At 33.8% G+C, this 19405-nt stretch overlaps 2 protein-coding genes and 1 pseudogene across 2 annotated transcripts; 1 reads left to right on the plus strand and 2 right to left on the minus strand.

Annotated features, from left to right (window-relative positions):
- The first annotated feature begins 5976 nt into the window (after positions 1-5976).
- LOC9328038 (disease resistance protein RML1A) lies at positions 5977-14542 on the plus strand. Its single transcript, XM_021010600.1, is given in 6 exon segments — positions 5977-6452; positions 9132-10224; positions 10319-10499; positions 10502-10602; positions 13548-14070; positions 14073-14542. Coding segments are annotated over 6 exon segments (2844 nt in total).
- A 480-nt stretch (positions 14543-15022) lies between these two features.
- On the minus strand, positions 15023-15778 carry LOC9328039 (annotated as a pseudogene).
- An 887-nt stretch (positions 15779-16665) lies between these two features.
- LOC110224793 (UDP-D-xylose:L-fucose alpha-1,3-D-xylosyltransferase 3-like) lies at positions 16666-18540 on the minus strand. The gene is made up of 4 exons (XM_021011979.1): positions 18331-18540; positions 17954-18231; positions 16999-17207; positions 16666-16896 (listed from the first exon to the last, which is right to left on the minus strand). The coding sequence occupies exons 2-4, from the start codon at positions 18062-18064 to the stop codon at positions 16797-16799; spliced, it is 420 nt and encodes a 139-aa protein (XP_020867638.1). The 5' UTR covers positions 18065-18231; positions 18331-18540; the 3' UTR covers positions 16666-16796.
- Positions 18541-19405: the final 865 nt, after the last annotated feature.

The following is a 19405-nucleotide window of genomic DNA, read 5'->3' on the forward strand; positions in this document are numbered from 1 at the left end:
TTTCTTCTTCTACTTCTTCACGAAAAAGCATCTGTTTGTGAAGGAGAGTTACTACTGGTCTGTGACAGAGCTATTCATCATAAAAGCCTCAACCTTTCTGAGTTCTTTGTGGATTAGTGTCAAAGCGGGTTGAAGAGGAGAAGTTTTCAGGCGTTTGGTCTTGTGTATCCAAATGTTTGAGCTTTTTATCTTCTTTAGGTCGAGATTCTTAGATACTTTCAGAACTAGGCTCAGAACTTAAGCTTTGGTAGAGTAGTAGTTGCTGATTGGTTTGTTTGCGGTTGCTTATTGGGAAGAAAGTCGACAACTTTTCGGTTTATTTGTGGTTATTACATCCTGAAACTGTTGAAGATGGCTCTCACAGTTCAGAAAACGAGTGATACGTTCAAGGACTTGAAAGACTTGAAATTCGCAGTCACGTTGAATGGTAACAACTATCTGTTGTGGAAGAGAACCACAACAAATGTATTGGGAGGAAGGAAACTCACTAAATACATCGAAAATACCTATGAAGAAGCAAAGGCTAAAGAAGAGAACTTGAGTGAAGATACTTGGAGGCAGAATGATCTGAATGTTTTAAGTGCTCTACATTGTTCTCTAGACGCTGCGATCTTGGAAGGGTATTCGTATTGTGAGACTTCAAAGGAGTTATGGGACACTCTAGCTAATGTCTTTGGCAATGAGACTAATCTGACCCGAGTGTACCATATCAAGAAAGCTCTTGGTGAGCTAAGTCAAGAAGAGAGTGATTTCAACACTCACTTCGGAAAGTACAGGTCGCTTGTAGCTGAGCTTGAGATGTTAAGACCCTTCACTACTGAGGCAAAGGCTCTTAAGGATCGTAGAGAGCAAGATTTGGTCTTCGGTTTTTTGCTGACACTAAACTCGAGCTACACTGATGTGATTCAGCATATACTAAGAGATGACAAGGTGCCAACTCTAGAACAAGCGTGTGCGAAGATTCAGAAAGAGTATGGAGCTCAAGGACTGTTTAACAGCAAAGGAAGTCTCCCGACTGCAAACAAGGCTGGAGTTGTCAAGCAAGAAGACAAGAAGACATGGGTTTGTGACCATTGTAAGAAAAAAGGTCACTTGAAGGATAAATGCTGGCTTCTTCATCCTCATTTAAAACCAGAACAATTCAAGAACTTCAAGCCAAAGGCAAATGCGGTTAATGGAAGTGATGGTGGGTCAAAGAATGAAGAAAGAGCTATGGTTCAGTACGGGCAAGAGAAAGCGATACAGGCCATTACACAAGGCAAGAGTGGCGCATCTACCTCACAAGCTCAGGAGACTATTGTCATGAACAAGGCTGACCTCGAGTCTCTCCTCCAATCCATTGCATCTAAATTACACACTGGCGGTATTTCTCTCTTAACTTCTAATACTCGTGATAAAGATTCATTAGTATTAGATTCAGGGGCTTCTCACCATATGATTAGTAATCCTAGGTTGTTAGAGAACATTAAACCGGCCTTAGGTAATGTTAAAGTTGCAAATGGACATAATGTTCCAATAGAAGGCATAGGTTGCATAGATTTGTTCAATAAGAAGTCTAGTGCTTTCTATATGCCTAAGTTCACTTCAAATCTTCTCTCTGTTAAGAAAACGACTAAGGACTTGAATTGTTTAGCTATTTTTAGTCCTAATGACGTGAAGTTGCAGGATATTGAGAGTGGAAAAGTGTTTGGGCAAGGAAGCACCAAGGATGACTTATATGTGTTTCAAGACATCTCTTTAAATTCTGTTTCTAAGAATAATGTTTCTTCTATCTTTGCAAACTCTGTTAAAATATCGGTTGTATTGTGGCATGAGAGACTTGGCCATCCACATTCTCGAGCTTTAAGTTTATTAATGCCTGGTTTTTCTTATGATTGCGCAAATTGTGAAGCATGCATATTAGGCAAACATTGCAAGGCTGTTTTTCCTAAGTCTAGTGCGATTTATGAAAAATGTTTTGACCTTGTGCATTCTGATGTGTGGTCTTCACCTTGTGCATCTAGAGACAATCATAAGTACTTAGTCACTTTTATAGATGAGAAATCTAAGTATACATGGGTAACTTTGATGCCATCTAAGGATAGAGTTTATGATGCGTTTATAAACTTTCAAAACTATGTGACTAATCACTTTGATGCAAAGATTAAGATTCTTAGAACAGATAATGGAGGTGAATATACAAGCAACAAGCTCAAAGAACACTTGGAGAAATGCGGAATCCTTCACCAAACTAGCTGTCCATACAATCGACAACAAAATGGAGTTGCTGAGAGGAAGAATAGGCATTTAATGGAGGTGGCAAGAGCTATGTTATTTCAGAAGCATATGCCAAAGCGGTTTTGGGGAGATGCGGTGATGACAGCATGTTATCTCATCAATCGAATACCGACACGTATCCTTGATGATAAATCTCCATTTCAGATTTTAAACAAAACTATCCCTAACATTGATCATTTGAGGGTCTTTGGAAGTCTTTGTTTTGTGTTTGTCCCAGGTGACTTGAGGAACAAGCTGGAACCCAAGAGTAATAAGTGTGTTTTTATTGGATACTCAACAACTCAGAAAGGTTACAAGTGCTTCGATCCAGTCACCAATCGGTATTATGTGTCAAGGGATGTCAAGTTTATGGAAGACAAGGCATACTTTGGGGAAAAGAGTTGGGAAAGTGTGAAAGATTTGCCTAATTCGACTTCAGATAGAGCTAAAAGTCTCCGACATATTCTAGAGCATTTGGGTAATGTTAGTTCTTCACAAGAAGATGTGGAAGTTACACCAAATGTTGATACTAATGAAGCTCAAGAAAGTGGTGACAATGCAACACAAGAGCCTCAAGATATCCAACAAGAGAGTGGTAGAGAAGAAGGGGTAAGTGAAGAAGTGGAAGAGAAAGATCCATCTAGTGAAGGTGAAATTATTGAATCATCAAGCGGAGATGAGACTTATCATGCCCCACCAGTAACACGAGATCCTATCTATACTCGGGAGAATCCAAGAAGGAGTACAAGAGAGAGAAAATTGAAGAAGTGCCTCTATAATTGCCAAGCCGTGGCTCATCCAATCCAAGCAACATATTCGATTGACCTTCTTCCCGAGGAACATAAAGCTTTCATTAGTAAGCTAGATGTGGAATTTATCCCACAAAGCTATGAAGAAGCTAAGGAAAGCAAGGAATGGACTAATGCTGTGGATGATGAAGTACAAGCTATGATTCGGAATCATACATGGGATGAAGAAGAACTTCCACAAGGGAAGATGTGTTAGCTCAAAGTGGGTATTCACCATAAAGTATAAGAGTACTGGTGAAATTGAAAGCCACAAGGCTAGATTGGTTGCAAGAGGATTCACTCAAACCTATGGAGATGATTATAGGGAAACTTTTGCTCCGGTAGCTAAGCAACACACCGTAAAAGTTGTTCTCTCTTTGGCTGTGAACTTGGATTGGGAATTGTGGCAAATGGATGTCAAGAATGCTTTCCTTCAGGGGGAGTTGAAAGAAGAAGTTTATATGACACCTCCGCCGGGTTTAGAAGACATAGTGGCTCCGGGAAAGGTCTTAAGGCTTCGGAAAGCTATCTATGGACTAAAACAGTCTCCAAGAGCCTGGTATCATAAGTTAAGCTCTACCTTATTGGCGAATGGCTTCAAGAGATCACATTCTGACCATACTTTGTTTACTAAACAAGATAATCAAGGTATCGTAGTAGTTCTAATCTATGTTGATGACTTGATTATCTCGGGAAGTAACAAAGAAGGTATCCAAGCTATTAAGTCTGCTTTACATTCTTCTTTTAATATTAAAGATTTGGGTGTTTTGAAGTACTTTCTAGGGATCGAGGTGTGTAGATCAAAGGAGGGACTGTTTCTCTCACAAAGGAAATATGCCCTCGATCTCCTAAAGATTACAGGAAAACTTGGAGCTAAACCAGTTGAAACACCATTGGAGCAAGGCTATACGGTCAATCGAAAGGGGGAGAAAGATGATACTCCATATCATTGCCCAGAACAATATAGAAGACTTGTAGGTAAGCTTATATACTTGACATATACGCGACCTGACTTGTCTTTTGCCGTGAATCAGGTGGCTCAACACATGCAAGCCCCTACAGTTTACCATTGGAGCTTGGTGGAGAGGATTCTGAGATATATCAAAGGGAGTCCCGGTAAAGGCATTTGGATGGGAAGAAACTCAAGCACGGAGATTGTTGGATATTGTGATGCAGATTATAATGGAGATCGCAATACAAGACAAGCAACAACCGGCTTTTGCACATTCATTGGTGGGAACCTCGTAACTTGGAAAACCAAGAAACAGAAAGTGGTGTCATGTTCAAGTGCAAAAGCAGAATATAGGGCCATGAAGAAGCTTACAAATGAGTTAACATGGTTAAAAGCTCTACTTAAAGACTTCGGGATCGAGCAGAAGACTCCAATTACGTACCTTTCATTGTGATAATCAAGCAGCCATCCACATTGCTACCAATCCCGTGTTCCACGAGAGGACCAAGCACATAGAGACGGATTGCCACAAGACAAGAGAGAAGATAGAAGATGGTACGATTCTCCCTTGTTACACTAAGAGTTCGGACCAATTGGCCGATATCTTTACCAAGGCAGCAAGTAACCAAGTTTGCCAATTTATTCATGGTAAACTTGGTCTTGTAGACCTGACACATCCTTGAAAAATATTCTCCAACTTGTAGGGATAATACTCTTTTTCCCTAAGCTTGGTTTTGTCCCACGTGGTTTTCCAAGCTTAGGTTTTTAATGAGGTTATTCATACAATTGCCAAGTTTATACACAATTGGGCATTGTGGTATAAACTTGAGGGGGAGTGTTAATCAAGAAGACATTTAACACTAACTAAGTCATAGTTAAGGGTTAAATGTAGGTTACTCGGGTTACAGGTTACTTGGGTTACTCGGGTTACATGTTACTTGGGTTACTCGGGTTACTCGGGTTACAAGGCTGAATGAGGGTGCTTTTGGTCTTTGTGCACAACCCATCTCAGACCTAGATTATGTTCTCTATATAAACGTGTGTGCCTCCTCATTGTGTTTTAACACATCTTTCATCAATACATTTCTGCTTCTCTCCAATCTTAAATCATGGTTTCATCAATCTTTCCTACTTAAATATTAACAGTGTTCTTGTCTTTGTTCTTGATCAACATTGATTGTCCTATATCTGGGACCTATCAGATTGATAAGATCATAACCAAGATTAAACCGGAGAAGAATTGGTACAGGTCTCATAGTGAAAAGAAGAATTACGATCATGCGTTCCTAAGTTTTAGGGGATTGATCTCCACATTCCCATTTCTCCATGTTTCCTAGTTTGTATGATTTGTGAACGGTCCTTTGCTTTCCTTTGTGTATTTAAAGACTTCTAAGTCATGGTAATGAGGTAGACTTGAAAATTGATAAAAACAGAATTGTGTTCTTGAGTTACAATTCTCCTTGGCTTTGAGGAGGGACCAACGTAACAAATTAGTCATATATATAAGCCATCTTTCTTTCTTCCTTATAGTAGGAATGATTCGATACTAAAAGTGAACCAAAAGCGCAGCGAACAAGATTAAACTACTTTACAATGAACGAGTTTTGAAACTGACTTTCCCCATAACATCTAAAGTCACATTCTTGACTTCAGACCAAACAACAAAGAGTATTCATAATAATAACAATAATATTTAATTTCTTCAAATATATATGGTATTTTTTTTAATAAAATACTTAATCTTCTTGTTTCCTCGTAACACCGTTTTTTGTTTACTTGATTGATGATTTACTAGGAGATATATTTTACAATAAGCCAATAACTATGCCATAAGCTTGAAGAATTGAACACGAAGAAACTTCATCTCTCTTTCTCAAAGTCAATGGTCAATATGACATTCTTTCATTTTCTCCATCATTTATGGCTCATCGAGAGACATTTTTGTATAAGCAATCAGAACTTTCATCGCTACGCTATCTCATGGCTTCTTCTTCTTCTTCATCTTCTTTTCGAACGTGGAGACACCGTGTCTTTGCGAGTTTCCATGGGCCAGACGTCCGTAAAACATTTCTGAGTCATTTAAGCAAACAGTTTAACTATCATGGTATTACGATGTTCAATGATCAAGGTATTGAGAGAAGCCAAACCATCGCGCTTGAACTCACCCGAGCGATTAGGGAATCGAGGATCTCGATCGTTGTGTTCTCCAAGAACTATGCCTCATCAAGCTGGTGTTTGGATGAGTTATTGGAGATTTTGAAGTGCAAAGAAGATATAGGGCAAGTAGTGATGACTGTCTTCTATGGAGTAGATCCATCTGATGTGCGGAAACAGACGGGAGAATTCGGGAGTGTTTTCAATGAAACATGTGCTCCTAAAACAAAGGAGGATAAAACAAAATGGAGCCAAGCTTTGAACGATGTTGGCAACATAGCCGGCGAACAATTCCTAAACTGGTTTGTGCTTAATTAATACTCTCTCCGTTTTCGAATAGTTGTCGTTTTAGAGAAATTTTTTTGTTTTTAATTAGTTGTCGTTTTCAGTTTTCGATGCAAAATTTATTACTTTTTTATTTTTTATATTTATTTTTATTATACAACTTGATTTATTATTGGTTAAATTATGTTTAGGTAGATAATTAATGATATTTTTATATTGAAAAACTAACAACATTAATAGTTTCTTAATTTGTGTGCATATAGTTAAAACGACAACTATTCGAAAACAGAGGGAATAATACTTTATATTTCTTATGTTTTAAGTGGTGAAGTAAAAGAAATCTACAGTGTTTCAAGATGAATTAGAATATTTACGGTGAATAGATATAGAATTCAATGATTTTTTTAGCCCGGCCAATAGGAAAGAAACCATGATTTTTTTTTTTTGTCTTTATTCCTAAAAATTAAACCGTTTGGCAATTGGCGTTTAGATAAAATATTTGGTAAATAAATTAAATACCAGTTCCTTCTCTTGTGAGATATTGTAGAGTAAAGGAATATTTCTCAAATTTGGAGTAAAACATGAAGGAATAAATGTACTTTTAAATATTTTCTTTCTTGAAAAAAAGATACTCCGCTACACGAAGTATAACTGAATACATGGCTACACATGCCAAGTTTAAAAATGTACAACCAACTACACGAACTAAATATATTGCATGTCCACATATACCAACTATATGACGACATGTAGTCAACATCACGAACATTTTATTCCGGTACACTAATCATCAAAATCCGGCGTTAACCATCGTTGACCAGTATTGACCGGCATTGACCAACAAAAATATTCAAAAAATATATTTTTATTTATTTTAAATGTTTTTAAAAAGAATTATTCTATCTAATCGGTTATGGTGTTGTATAATAAAAAAAAACACATTCTATATTTTTAAAAACACATTCTATATTTTTAAAAATATATATATATTTTGTATGATAATAATAATTAGTTATTTTTTTTAATTTTAAAACTAAACTAAAAGTGAAATAAATAAATTTTATTACAAAAAATTGAATATATGACTCTTTAGTCTAAATTATAAAATAAGAAGTTAATGTTTTTTATTGACAATGTTAAACAAGTAATTCTCTTAATTATTTTTATTTCACTTTTATTTTAGTTTTTAAATTGAAAAACCTAACTAATTATAATAATGAATGTATTAAATATATATACAAAATATCTTTATGTTGAATATAGAATATATTAGTTTTGTTTTTAATATTAAAATAAATAAAAATAATTTTTTGAATATTTTTGTTGGTCAATACCAATGGATATTATTACATCAGTCTAGGCTACAGACTATGCGTCGGGCTACACACTCATGAGCCTCTCTAGACGCCCCGATTTTAGGGAAAGTCGATTTTTTGGTTTAAGCATTTAATATTAGTAGTAATCTGTTACCTTAAAACAATCTCCAATGCCCATCTCTATATTTTCCTCTATTTTAGAGGTGATTTTACTCCAATGTATCCCTCTAAAATAGAGTTTCCTCTAAAAGAGAAGAGAGAGACAATGTATGCCTCTATATATAGAGTAATCCAATGTCTCTCTCCTCTATTTTAGAGGAAACTTTATTTTAGAGGGATACATTGCAGCAAAATCTCCTCTAAAATAGAGAAAAATATAGAGATGTGCATTAGAGATGCTCTAAACCAGCCTGTTTAGAGCAACCACAACGTTGGTCTCTAAGAAGGTTTCTCAAGATTATAATAGTAAAAAGAAATACAAAAAAGGAGAGAGAACTAGAGATGTTTCTCTTTTAAGGTACGTTGCTAGGCATTTTAGAAACTCTCCCTCTATTTGTCTATCTCCCTCCATTTGTCTATCTGTTAGTGGTCCTTTTTTTAATATTAAAAATTAATATTTAATTTATAAGAAACTCAAAAACTTATTTCAACCGATGTGGTTGCTCTTAATACCTTGTTTTTCTTTCTTTTTTGGTTTATAAATAAATTAACACAGTTTTGATTAAGTGAAAAAAATAATTAAATTTATATAGAAAAGATGTTTAATGAAATTGTAAATCATGATTTAAGTTAGCCCCAAATAATTCTTACCAATTGTAACTTAACTATTTTAGTTCTCATGTAAACTAGATGTGAATAAAGTATAACCTCTATAAATTAATACTCGATAAATTAATACTTCGATAAATCAATACATTTTTTTGGTCCTAAATTTGGTTTTCGAGATAATTAGTATATCGATAAATTAATAACTCGATAAATTAATAAAGTATTATAGTCCTAACTGTATTAATTTACAGAGGTTTTACTATATATAACATGTTCAAATAAGTAACATTTTCAGCATTTGATATTTTATAGATCATGTTTTATCATAAAAATCAGAAAAAAATATAAAAAATAAGTAAATAGTTTACTAACGCGTAGACTCCGCTTAAGCTTTGATCAATCGATCTAGGCGCTAGGCCGCTATTGAACAGTTATCTACCGCCTAACAATATTTGGAACATTGGATATTATAGTATCTTGTTGAATCAATATTAATTTTATATTAACTTAAATTGGTAGGAAAGGAATAATGTTATCTTATCTTTATAATCAATTTTTCTCAAGAGTGAAAACAATTTGATGGAGACAATATTTCCTATTTTCTCTTGTTAGGGATAATGAAGCAAACATGATTGAGAAGATTGCAAGAGATGTTTCAGAAAAGTTAAATAATACACCATCAAGGGATTTTGATGACATGGTTGGACTAGAGGATCATATGACGCAATTGCAGTCATTGTTACATTTGGAATATGGTGGAACTATGATGGTTGGCATCTCTGGTCCTGCAGGCAGTGGTAAGACTACTATTGCTAGAGCTTTGCAAAGCTTACTCTCTGATAGGTTTCAACTTACTTGTTTTGCGGAAAGCCTTAGGGGGATCTATCATAGTGATCTTGATGAGTATGGCTCAAAATTGCGTTTACAAGAACACTTTCTTTCAAATCTTTTGAAGCAAGACGGTACGAGGATATGCCATTTAGGTGTAATACGGGAAAGGTTATGCGACCAGAAAGTGCTTGTCATTCTTGATGATGTGAATGATATAAAGCAATTAGAAGCTTTGGCTGATGAAACTACATGGTTTGGTCCTGGAAGTAGGATTATTGTGACAACCGAAAACAAAGATCTTTTGCAGCGACATGGTATCAATAATATGTACAATGTGGGGTTTCCATCTGATGAGGAAGCTCTCAAGATCTTATGTAGATATGCTTTTAAACAAAGCTATCCATATAATGGTTATAAAAAGCTCGCAAAAAGTGTAACACAGCTTTGTGGTAACCTTCCACTAGGTCTACGAGTGGTGGGTTCTTCTTTACATGGGAAAAATGAAGACGAATGGGAATACGTAATACGCAGGCTAGAAAGTATTCTTGATCGAGACATCGAGGATGTGCTAAGAGTCGGCTATGAAAGTTTAGCTGAGGATGAACAAACCCTCTTTCTCTACATTGCAATATTCTTCAACTATAAAGATGGAGATCTTATAAATGCCATGCTTGCTGACAATAACTTGGATATCAAACAAGGATTGAAAATTTTATTAAATAAATCTCTCATATATATATCAACTGAAGGGGAAATAGTTATGCACAAGTTACTTCAACAAGTAGGTAGACAAGCCATTCATAGACAAGACCCTTGGAAACGCCAAATCTTAATTGATGCTCGAGAGATCTGTGATGTCCTTGAAAATGATACGGTTAGCTTTTTATTTTTATTTTTTGGTTCCATATATTTGCTTAATTCCATTTATCTATTGTGCTAACAGTGTACTTATTCCTTGTTTGATTTAGGGTACTCGAGCTGTGTCGGGTATATCCTTTGATACATCAGGAATCAAAGAAGTGATTATTAGCGACCGAGCTCTTAGAAGAATGCGTCATCTTCGATTTCTCCGTGTTTACAAGACAAGATATGATGGAAATGACAAAGTGTACATACCTGAAGAGATGGAGTTTCCAGCTGGTCTAAGGTTACATACCCAAGAAAGACTCTCCCTCTTAAATTTTGCCCAGAAAATCTCATTGAACTCCACATGCGGGATAGCCAGCTCGAGAAGTTATGGGAAGGAACTCAGGTTAGTTATATGTGTTTTGTTTAGATTTGACGCCATACAAATAAAACATTGTTTAAAATAAGTTTCCAAATGATTTTATAATTCTTTTAAAATATTATAAAAATCCTATCATTATTAAAAATATATATACTCGAAAATTTATTAAAATATTTATTTTTCAAGATTAGCAATAATTTAACAGTTTGATCAGATAATTTTCATGTATATAATTCTGGCAATTTTCTCATGAAATGACATCATTGTAGAACAAAGATACAATCAAAAGTTGTGTTACAACCCCACAAAATATGAAAATAAAGTTTTTGAGATGATTTGTGAGTCTATCCAAAGCCTATTTATATAGAAGTTTAGATAAAATAATATTGTGAGTTTGCCTGTATGTTCTTCCGGTGACGGTAATTAATTTTTAATTCCATCGAAACTTTTGGCATAATTAAACAATAAAAAAGTTAGTAAATTTTAGATACCAATTTGTTAGGCAGGCCTCAAGGCCTGATTATCTTAATAGGATTAATGTTCTTTTTTGACATGATTATTGTCTCAATACCAACAATTAGAAACGAAAAAAAATCATATTTCTAACCCTCAAAATATGAGTAGATAACACTTTAAACCTCGAAAGAATTTCACTTAAACTATAAACCACCAAAATAATTTTACTAACACTTTAAACTTCCAAACTAGCTTTTTTGTTTGCGCCTCCATAAAAATAAAAGAACAATCAATTTCGTTTGTTAAATATAATTTTTTAATTTAATTTAAATTTAAATTAATTTTCTTATTTATTATAATTAATAAAAATCTAAAAAAAAAAAAAACTTCATCTTCTTCGTTTACTCACCATTTGACTATGAATTTTTTTGATAAATCTCTTAAACTAGAGACTAAGGGGGTAATTGATAAAGACTTTGGAAGCTTTAAAAAATTTTAAAAGTCTTAAAAGTCATTATTTTTCCAATCACACTTTAATGGCTTTATTTAATTTAAAAGTCTCTATAGCCATTTCTTTTTTTTTTACTCTTTAGTTTTAGTTTTTTTCTAAAGTCACATATTCCTAGTTTTCAAAATAAAAATAATAAAAGCTTATAGATTTTTTTAATTTCCTCTTCCCCATGAGTATAAAAACTCTCATAAAAAATTTTAAATAACTAATTTTTAAAAAATTTCATTTGATTTACAATGGAATTCTTTTTCTTGTTTATTAAGATCCATTTATCCATATTTTCGATCGTTATTTAAAATTGTAATTTCTACGGTCACATGTTTTACCAATTGGTTATAAAAAATTTTACAGTCAAAGTCCTAACAGCAAAAGTCTCTACAGCCAAAGTTTTTATAGCGAAAGTCTTTAAAGCCAAAAGTAACAGTCGTTACCAATAGGTATGACCAAAAGCTAACCGTAACCGTATTTCGGACAGTAACCAGACCGTTTCTCAACCGTAACCGTATAAAACGGTTAATAACCGTAACCGTTAACCGTAAAAATAGATTAGTTACGGTTAAAAATTATACTAACCGTAACGTATCAAAACCGTTAGTTAACCGTACGGTTAACTGCATGGTTAACCGCATAGTTAACCGTGCAGTTAAAACCTAAAATACATAATTATTTCACTAAAAAGGTGCCCTAAATGGTTCAATGCGCCCACTATTAAATTTAAACCACTCCATTCGTCCACTACTCATTTTCCACAAATCAAATCATAAATAATTTATAAGTTATTATTTCTACTCATGTAATCGTTTCTTAATTCTCATAACATCCTTTCTATAGTATTGTTTGGAATACGTATTGTCAATAAAACAATAACTCAATCATTATAATTATTACCATTGATTTAGTTATTCGTTGGTTTACTTAACTGAACAAAATAGCTAATTAACTATAAATATTAAAGTATATAATCACATATATTATATATTGTAAAATAAATATTATTTGATAATCATCATTAAAATTTTTATTCTAAAGGTTAAAAATACCTAAGTTTTTGTCTTTGATATTAACGCTATCGTAATAATTAAATAACCGTAACCGTTGTAACCGTAACCGTATTTAACCGTATATATAACGGTTAAGATTACGGTTAGAGAAATATTCTAACCGTAACCGGAGGTTAATAAACCATAACCGCAATAACCGTAACCGTGGTCATGCCTAGTACAAGAGAAACCAATGGGCCCCTAAAGCACAAGAGAAGTATAAAGTAGAAGAATATAAACCAAATAATGTAGATTCTAAGATACAAGAGAAAACAGATGGTAAACACATAGAATGGGCTGAATAAAAACTTGAAAATTTTATGGTCGGACGGTGATTAGTCGAAGATGATAAAGTTTTTTTTTACCTTTTTATTAATAGAAAAATCATAATAAATAATAAAAATCATTAAATTTAAATTAAATTAAATAAATTAATAATAAACAAACATAAATTAACTGTTCTATCAGTTTTATGGCGATGCAAACAGAAAAGCTAGTGTTAGTAAAATTATGTTGGTGGTTTATAGTGTTAGTAGAATTCGTTTAAGGTTTAATCAGTTAAACAACAAAGTATTCACTCTTCCGCGATTACACTAACTTGAGTTTACCCGACAACACTTTTTTTGGGTTTGAATATGGATTGAAAAGTGTTGCCGGGCCAATCTATTAAACTCGAGTTAGTGTAATCGCGGAAAATAAACACAATTTGAGGATTTTAAATCGTAATTGACGATAATTTTTTTAACTGGGATAAATTAAATAATTAGGATGGAATTAAAAAGTTTATAATTAGTTCATGGTGAATTGGATAGAGGCTAAACTTAATCCGAGCTGAGCTTGTATATTAAAAATGGATTGCTATAGGCAGGCCAAAGATGCTATGATTAGTTACATTCTCATTATGTTTGGAGAGATTGAACCTGACTAGATGTTTTTCTTTTTTCTTATGATTTTACGTACAGATGCTGAATAATCTTAAGAATTTGGATTTGTCATGGTCTCGACAGTTGAAGCAACTCCCAAATCTTTCAAATGCTACAAATTTGGAGAGATTGAGCCTGACTAGATGCGAGAGTTTAGTTGAACTTCCACTCTCTATTGGGAATTTACATAAACTAGAGGACTTGGAGATGTTTGGCTGCTCACGGTTGAGAAGTTTCCCAAATCTTACTACCAACATTGACACAAAGGACGAAGCAGTGCATGTGTCAACAAGGAACTTGTCTCGTCCTTTCACTCCCACGAGAGTAAGGCGTCTAAATCTAAGCTATACTAATATTGAGGAGATTCCAGATTGCATCAAAAGTTTTATGAGATTGCAATGCCTATATCTTTCTGGCTGCAAAAAACTCGCAACATTACCCGAGCTCCCAAGTTCACTCACATTGCTAATGGCTAACGGTTGTGATTCATTGGAGAGAGTAACTTGCCCTCTAAACACTCCGAATGCGAAACTCATTTTCACCAACTGCTTTAAACTTACTGGGAATCACGGAAAGCAATTATACAACAATCATTTCGTGATGGCTTTGCATGCTTACCTGGAAGAGTAATGCCTGCAGAGTTCAATCAAAGAGCAAGAGGGAATTCCTTGACCATTCAACGTGGGGATGGTAGTACGTTTTCTCCATTCTCTAGATTTAAGGTTTGCGTCACAGTTTTACCAAATCAACGGAAAAGAGGATACCGATATCTTGGTTTATGGGGTCGTATAACAGGCAAAAGCGGATCTACCTATTACAAAAACCCTTGTGTATCCCCCAGAATTCAAATGGAACATCTATGTATATTTCATTGTGATTTTCCTGAAGAAGAGATATCCCTTGGAGCGGGCAGCGATATATTGTTTGAACTTAAAAGCCGACTAAACAACTGCAAGTTTGTTGAATGTGGTGTACGAATCTTGACAACCGAATCAGGTAGAAGTTGCGATGGGAGCAATGATTCTCGAGTATAGCAAGTTTCTGAGGAGAAAGACGATGGCTTGAGCGACAAGTATTAAATTGTGATCACACCACTAGAGACTATAATCACTTAATCAGCTCTGAAACTGAGACGAAAAGGAAGAAGACAATGTCTAAGGGAGCAAACATACATGTTCTTGGATTTGGCATATTAAGATGATGAGAGACTTTGAACATATATATGTAAGTGATCGAGTTTGAATAAATCTCCAAGCAACAACTTCGAGATCCTATACTTGTTGTACATAAGAAGAAGTCCTCTCTAGGGCAACTTCTGTTTTTTACCCCTGTTTTTCCTCTGTTTTCCATAAACCAATTTTAACAATTTTACTTAGAGTTTAATTTCAGCAACAGCTTGATGTGAAGGGTTTTTGTTATTAATTAAGACTTCACAAATAGCATGTGAACTTATTTATACCAGCAAAGTTTAGAGTTTATGTGATTACAAGTAATGATGCTATTACAAACTTCAAACCTCTTCTTGAATTCGATTTAAAATCCAAAAAACACTAAATTACATACCCAAGTAATGCTATCTCAGTAGATGAAACCAAATTTCAATCTTCTGTTCCAATAATCATCGATCGTAGAGCACAGTCCGACACATTGGGCAAGTGTTTTTGCGGTATAGCCACTCAACGAGACATCCATTATGGAAGACATGTGAACAACTCATGCGAGTGGGTACTGTTTTCAAACCGGAGACTAGACTCTAGAGACAAATTGAACATGACTCTGTTTTCATCTTCAAACTCTTCAATTCCTCTGCTTTCATGCTCCCTTGTAGAACCATCCTTGATATCTTTAATGATCTCTCGTCGACATGGAAGTACCAGTAACTAAATGTGACACTCACATTCAATTCAACGCCATTGTACCCAAAACCTGAGTTGATTGCTGCCGTCGCTATAGAGTCGATCGTGGAGTAACGATTGGATGTGTTGGTGACTACAACTAGGGAGACTAAAATTGATGGGAAGTGATTTATAGGAAAGCGGAATTGACGTTACGGTTCGATGGCCGGTGGCAGGGTTTACAAGGATCTCATCCTTTATGGTATTGATGATGAGGAGGATTGAGTTTGTATATCTTTCTGATGGAGAGAGACTTCTCTCTTGGACCTGAACTTCCACTGCGAGTTTGGGAATGGGATCATTCATGTGTGACCGACGAATCTAAATCTGGCTGAATTCAGCTGAATTGTTGAATCTTGCTTAATTATAACATTTCTATATGGTCACTGCAAAAATGCTGAATCTGGCTGAATATTTTTTTGATGTTACCATTTAGACTCATAGTTTCGTTTTTGTTTTCTTTGCCACCAAAAAGTTTCCTATTATTTGTCGCTAAGATGGTATCTCACCAAAATTTTAGTTATATCTATTTTAATTTAAGTTGAAAACTTCATTATCAAATACAACCTCCACCGGTGAGATGCCTATTGGGTATCTCATAACTATATTAATAATATTTTTCTATTTTTTTAGCAAAGAAATAAAGATCAATAAAATATTTTTATATTACTTAATTTAAAATTTTTATGTTAAATTTTCATTAATATTTTATATAAAACATCAAATTACATGTTAAATATATACAATATTAGTAATCTTAATATTAATAACAAAAACTAAAAATGCAATCGATGGTAAATAATACAATCAAAGAGTTATACTTTCTTAAATAACACAATTAAGCAAAGGTACATAGAGTAAACTTAAGAAAAATAGGGAAAAAAAAAAATTAACTAGACAAGGTTTTACCAAAATGTTGACAAAAATCATCAAATTATATATTTTTAATTTTAAAAATATTATATTATTGTATGAACTAAAACAATATTAATTTAATATTTTTTTAATATCAATTAAATTAGTATTAAAATATAATTTAAAATTATACATAATGGAGCTTGATATATAGGTTATTTTATTTTATTAATTATAAAAAATAAACAAAGTATGCACTACTTTAATTAATATTCTAAAAATATGTGATAATTGATTTATCCAAAAAAGGTTGAAGCAACTATAGAATGACAAGTATTCATGTTTCGATGAGAGAAATTTCTCATTTGAGAATCGGTTCTAAGACATAATGAAATAAAGCTGATGAATGTATTGATGTATAATTATCATATTATTATGATTAGTGACCTTGTACATAAATCTAAATAATAGAGTTTGAATAAACCTGTGGGCAACAATTTCGAGATACTATACTTGTTGTACATCAGAAAAGTCCTCTCTAGGGTAACTTATGTTTCTTACCCCTGTTTTTCCTCTGTTTTCTCACTGTTTTCGTCTGATTTTTCCCTTCAGTAGTAGTATTCTGCTCTTGATATATCCTGAGAGGCGAAAAACGGCAAAGAATTCATATTGATGTTAGTCTCCAGATAAAAACAAAAAGAGAGGAGAGGGAATATTTTTTGGTGAATTCAAATTTTTACTTTAATATTCCCAGTGGGGACTCGAGAGCATGGTCATCTACTAGCCATAGATTAAAGTATTGAAAGCGTTTTATCTTCCGTTCGTAACCGATAATGTAGTTGTTATGGACTATGACATGTTTCCCCTTTGTCTCATTAACCCATGTCTCATTCTTGAAGTACAATCCTTCTGATGGGAAAGCTGATTGTGGAAGCAAGTAGACATCTACCTGCTTAATGGAAGATCACAAAAGAGTTGAGAATTCAAATAAGTGAAAATAATTTTTGAGATTGAAACTAATGTCGTAATTAAACATTTATATGTAGATTAGATGAGTTATGTCTTATGAGTAGAAAAAGTTAGAATCTCAAAGTACCAAAAAAGTTTAGTCTAACTTCCATGATCCTATTCATTCCATCGAGATGATGGCTTTTATATCGGCCTATGTATCTTGAACTGAATCATATTTTAAGACCAACTATAATTATACTTAGACCGACCGAGTTGAGTTTACAAACTAGATTCTGAAAATAACCTTGTGTGTGAAACGAAAGTTGTAATCGAACATTCATAAGTAGACAATAGGAGTTATGTGTAGATAAAGTTAGAATATCAAAGTACCAAAAAAGTTTAGTCTAACTTCCAATATGTGATCCTAATACGTTCCATGGAGATGATGACTTTTATCGGTCGATCTTGAACCGAATCACATTTTAAAACCAACAATAAATATTACTAAATCCAGCCAATTTGAGTAAACTAGTTTCTGAGACCTTGTTAAATTTCATGAACTTTTAATTCAAAACCAATTGGTAATGAATACAATGGTTCATGTGTCTTCTTTATTATTTTTGGTCTATTCTAATTTTCGATGTGGAATCTTAATGTCATTTTACCCAACGAATAGGTAAATCAAATCTTGTGAAAATTTTAGAGAAAGTAGATGTGGAATTTAAAGGAAGCAACATTACATACCTGATTAGCTGTTTTGTGAAGCGCCCAATTAAAAGCAGGTTGATCATGTGGTTTCTTTGCTTGGGTGTTATTCCAAGGTTGAGCTTGAATTTCCTCAACCCATGTCTTCATTAGAAGCTATGCGCCATCCGTGGAACGCAAGAAAATCATGCAACTACATACATAAGTCACTCCGCCTCTAGGGTAACTTATGTTTTTTAAGCCTGTTTTTCCTCTGTTTTCTTCCTATGGTCGTCTGATTTTTCCCTTCAGTAGTAGTATTTAGCTCTTCATATATCCTGAGAAGCGATACGAAATAGCAAAGAATTCGTATTGATGTTAGTCTTAAGATAAAAACAAAAGAGAAGGAATATTTTTTGGTGTATTCAAATTTTTACTTTAATATTCCCAGTGGGGATCGACTCGAGAGCATGGTCATCTACTAGCCATAGATTAAAGTCTTGAAAGCGTTTCATCTTCCGTTCGTAACCGATAATGTAGTTATTATGAACTATGACATGCTTCCCTTTTGTCTCATTAACCCATGTCTCATTCTTCAAGTACAATCCTCCTGACGGGAATGCTGATTGCGGAAGCAAGTAGACATCTACCTGCTTAATAGAAGATCACAAAAGAGTTAAGAATGAATTCGAACAAGTGAACATAACCTTTGAAACTGGAACGAAAGTCGTAATAAAAATCAAACATTTATATGTAGATTAGAGGAGTTATGAGTAGAACAAAAAAAATATCAAAAAAGTTTAGTCTAACTTACGTGATCCTATACGTTCCATCGAGATGATGGTTTATATCGGCCTATATATCTTGAACTGAATCATATTTTAAGACCAACCATAATTTTTACTTAGACCGGTCGAGTTGAGTTTACAAACTAGATTATGAAAATAACCTTTTGTATGAAACGAAAGTCGTAATCGAACATTCATAAGTAGACAATAGGAGTTATGTGTAGATAAATTTAGAATATCAAAGTACCAAAAAAAGTTTAGTCTAACTTCCAATGTGTGATCCTAATACGTTCCATCGAGATGATGACTTTTATCATTCGATCTTGAACCGAAGCACATTTTAAAAACAACCATAAATCTTACTAAATCCAGCTGATTTTGATTAAACTAGATTCTGACACCATGTTAAATTTCATGAACTTCTAATTCAAATTCAAATGGTAATGAATACAATGGTTAATGTCTTATTTATTATTTTGGGTCCATTCTAATTTTCGATGTGGAATCATCACACACTCTTTGGAGATCTTAAATCTTAATGTCATTTTACCTAACGAATGGGTAAAACAAAGCTTGTGAAAATTTTAGAGAATGCAGATGTGGAATTTGGAGGAAGTAAAAATAAATACTTGATTAGCTGTTTTGTGAAGTGCCCGATTAAAAGCAGGCTGATGATCATGTGGTTTCTTTGCTTGGGTGTCTTCATTAGAAGCTTTGCGCCATC

Source organism: Arabidopsis lyrata, assembly GCF_000004255.2.
Source record: "Arabidopsis lyrata subsp. lyrata unplaced genomic scaffold ARALYscaffold_1, whole genome shotgun sequence".
Taxonomy (NCBI): domain Eukaryota; kingdom Viridiplantae; phylum Streptophyta; class Magnoliopsida; order Brassicales; family Brassicaceae; genus Arabidopsis; species Arabidopsis lyrata.

What these genes read in the sequence shown, in the direction of transcription:
- LOC110224793 (XM_021011979.1), bottom strand. Translation starts at nt 18,064, where the DNA reads ATGAAGACATGGGTTGAGGAAATTCAAGCTCAACCTTGGAATAACACC. An exon ending in TTCACAAAACAGCTAATCAG is followed by an intron (nt 17,208 to 17,953) that starts GTATGTAATGTT and finishes TCCATTAAGCAG; the next exon opens with GTAGATGTCTACTTGCTTCC. An exon ending in TCCCCACTGGGAATATTAAA is followed by an intron (nt 16,897 to 16,998) that starts GTAAAAATTTGA and finishes TTCGCCTCTCAG; the next exon opens with GATATATCAAGAGCAGAATA.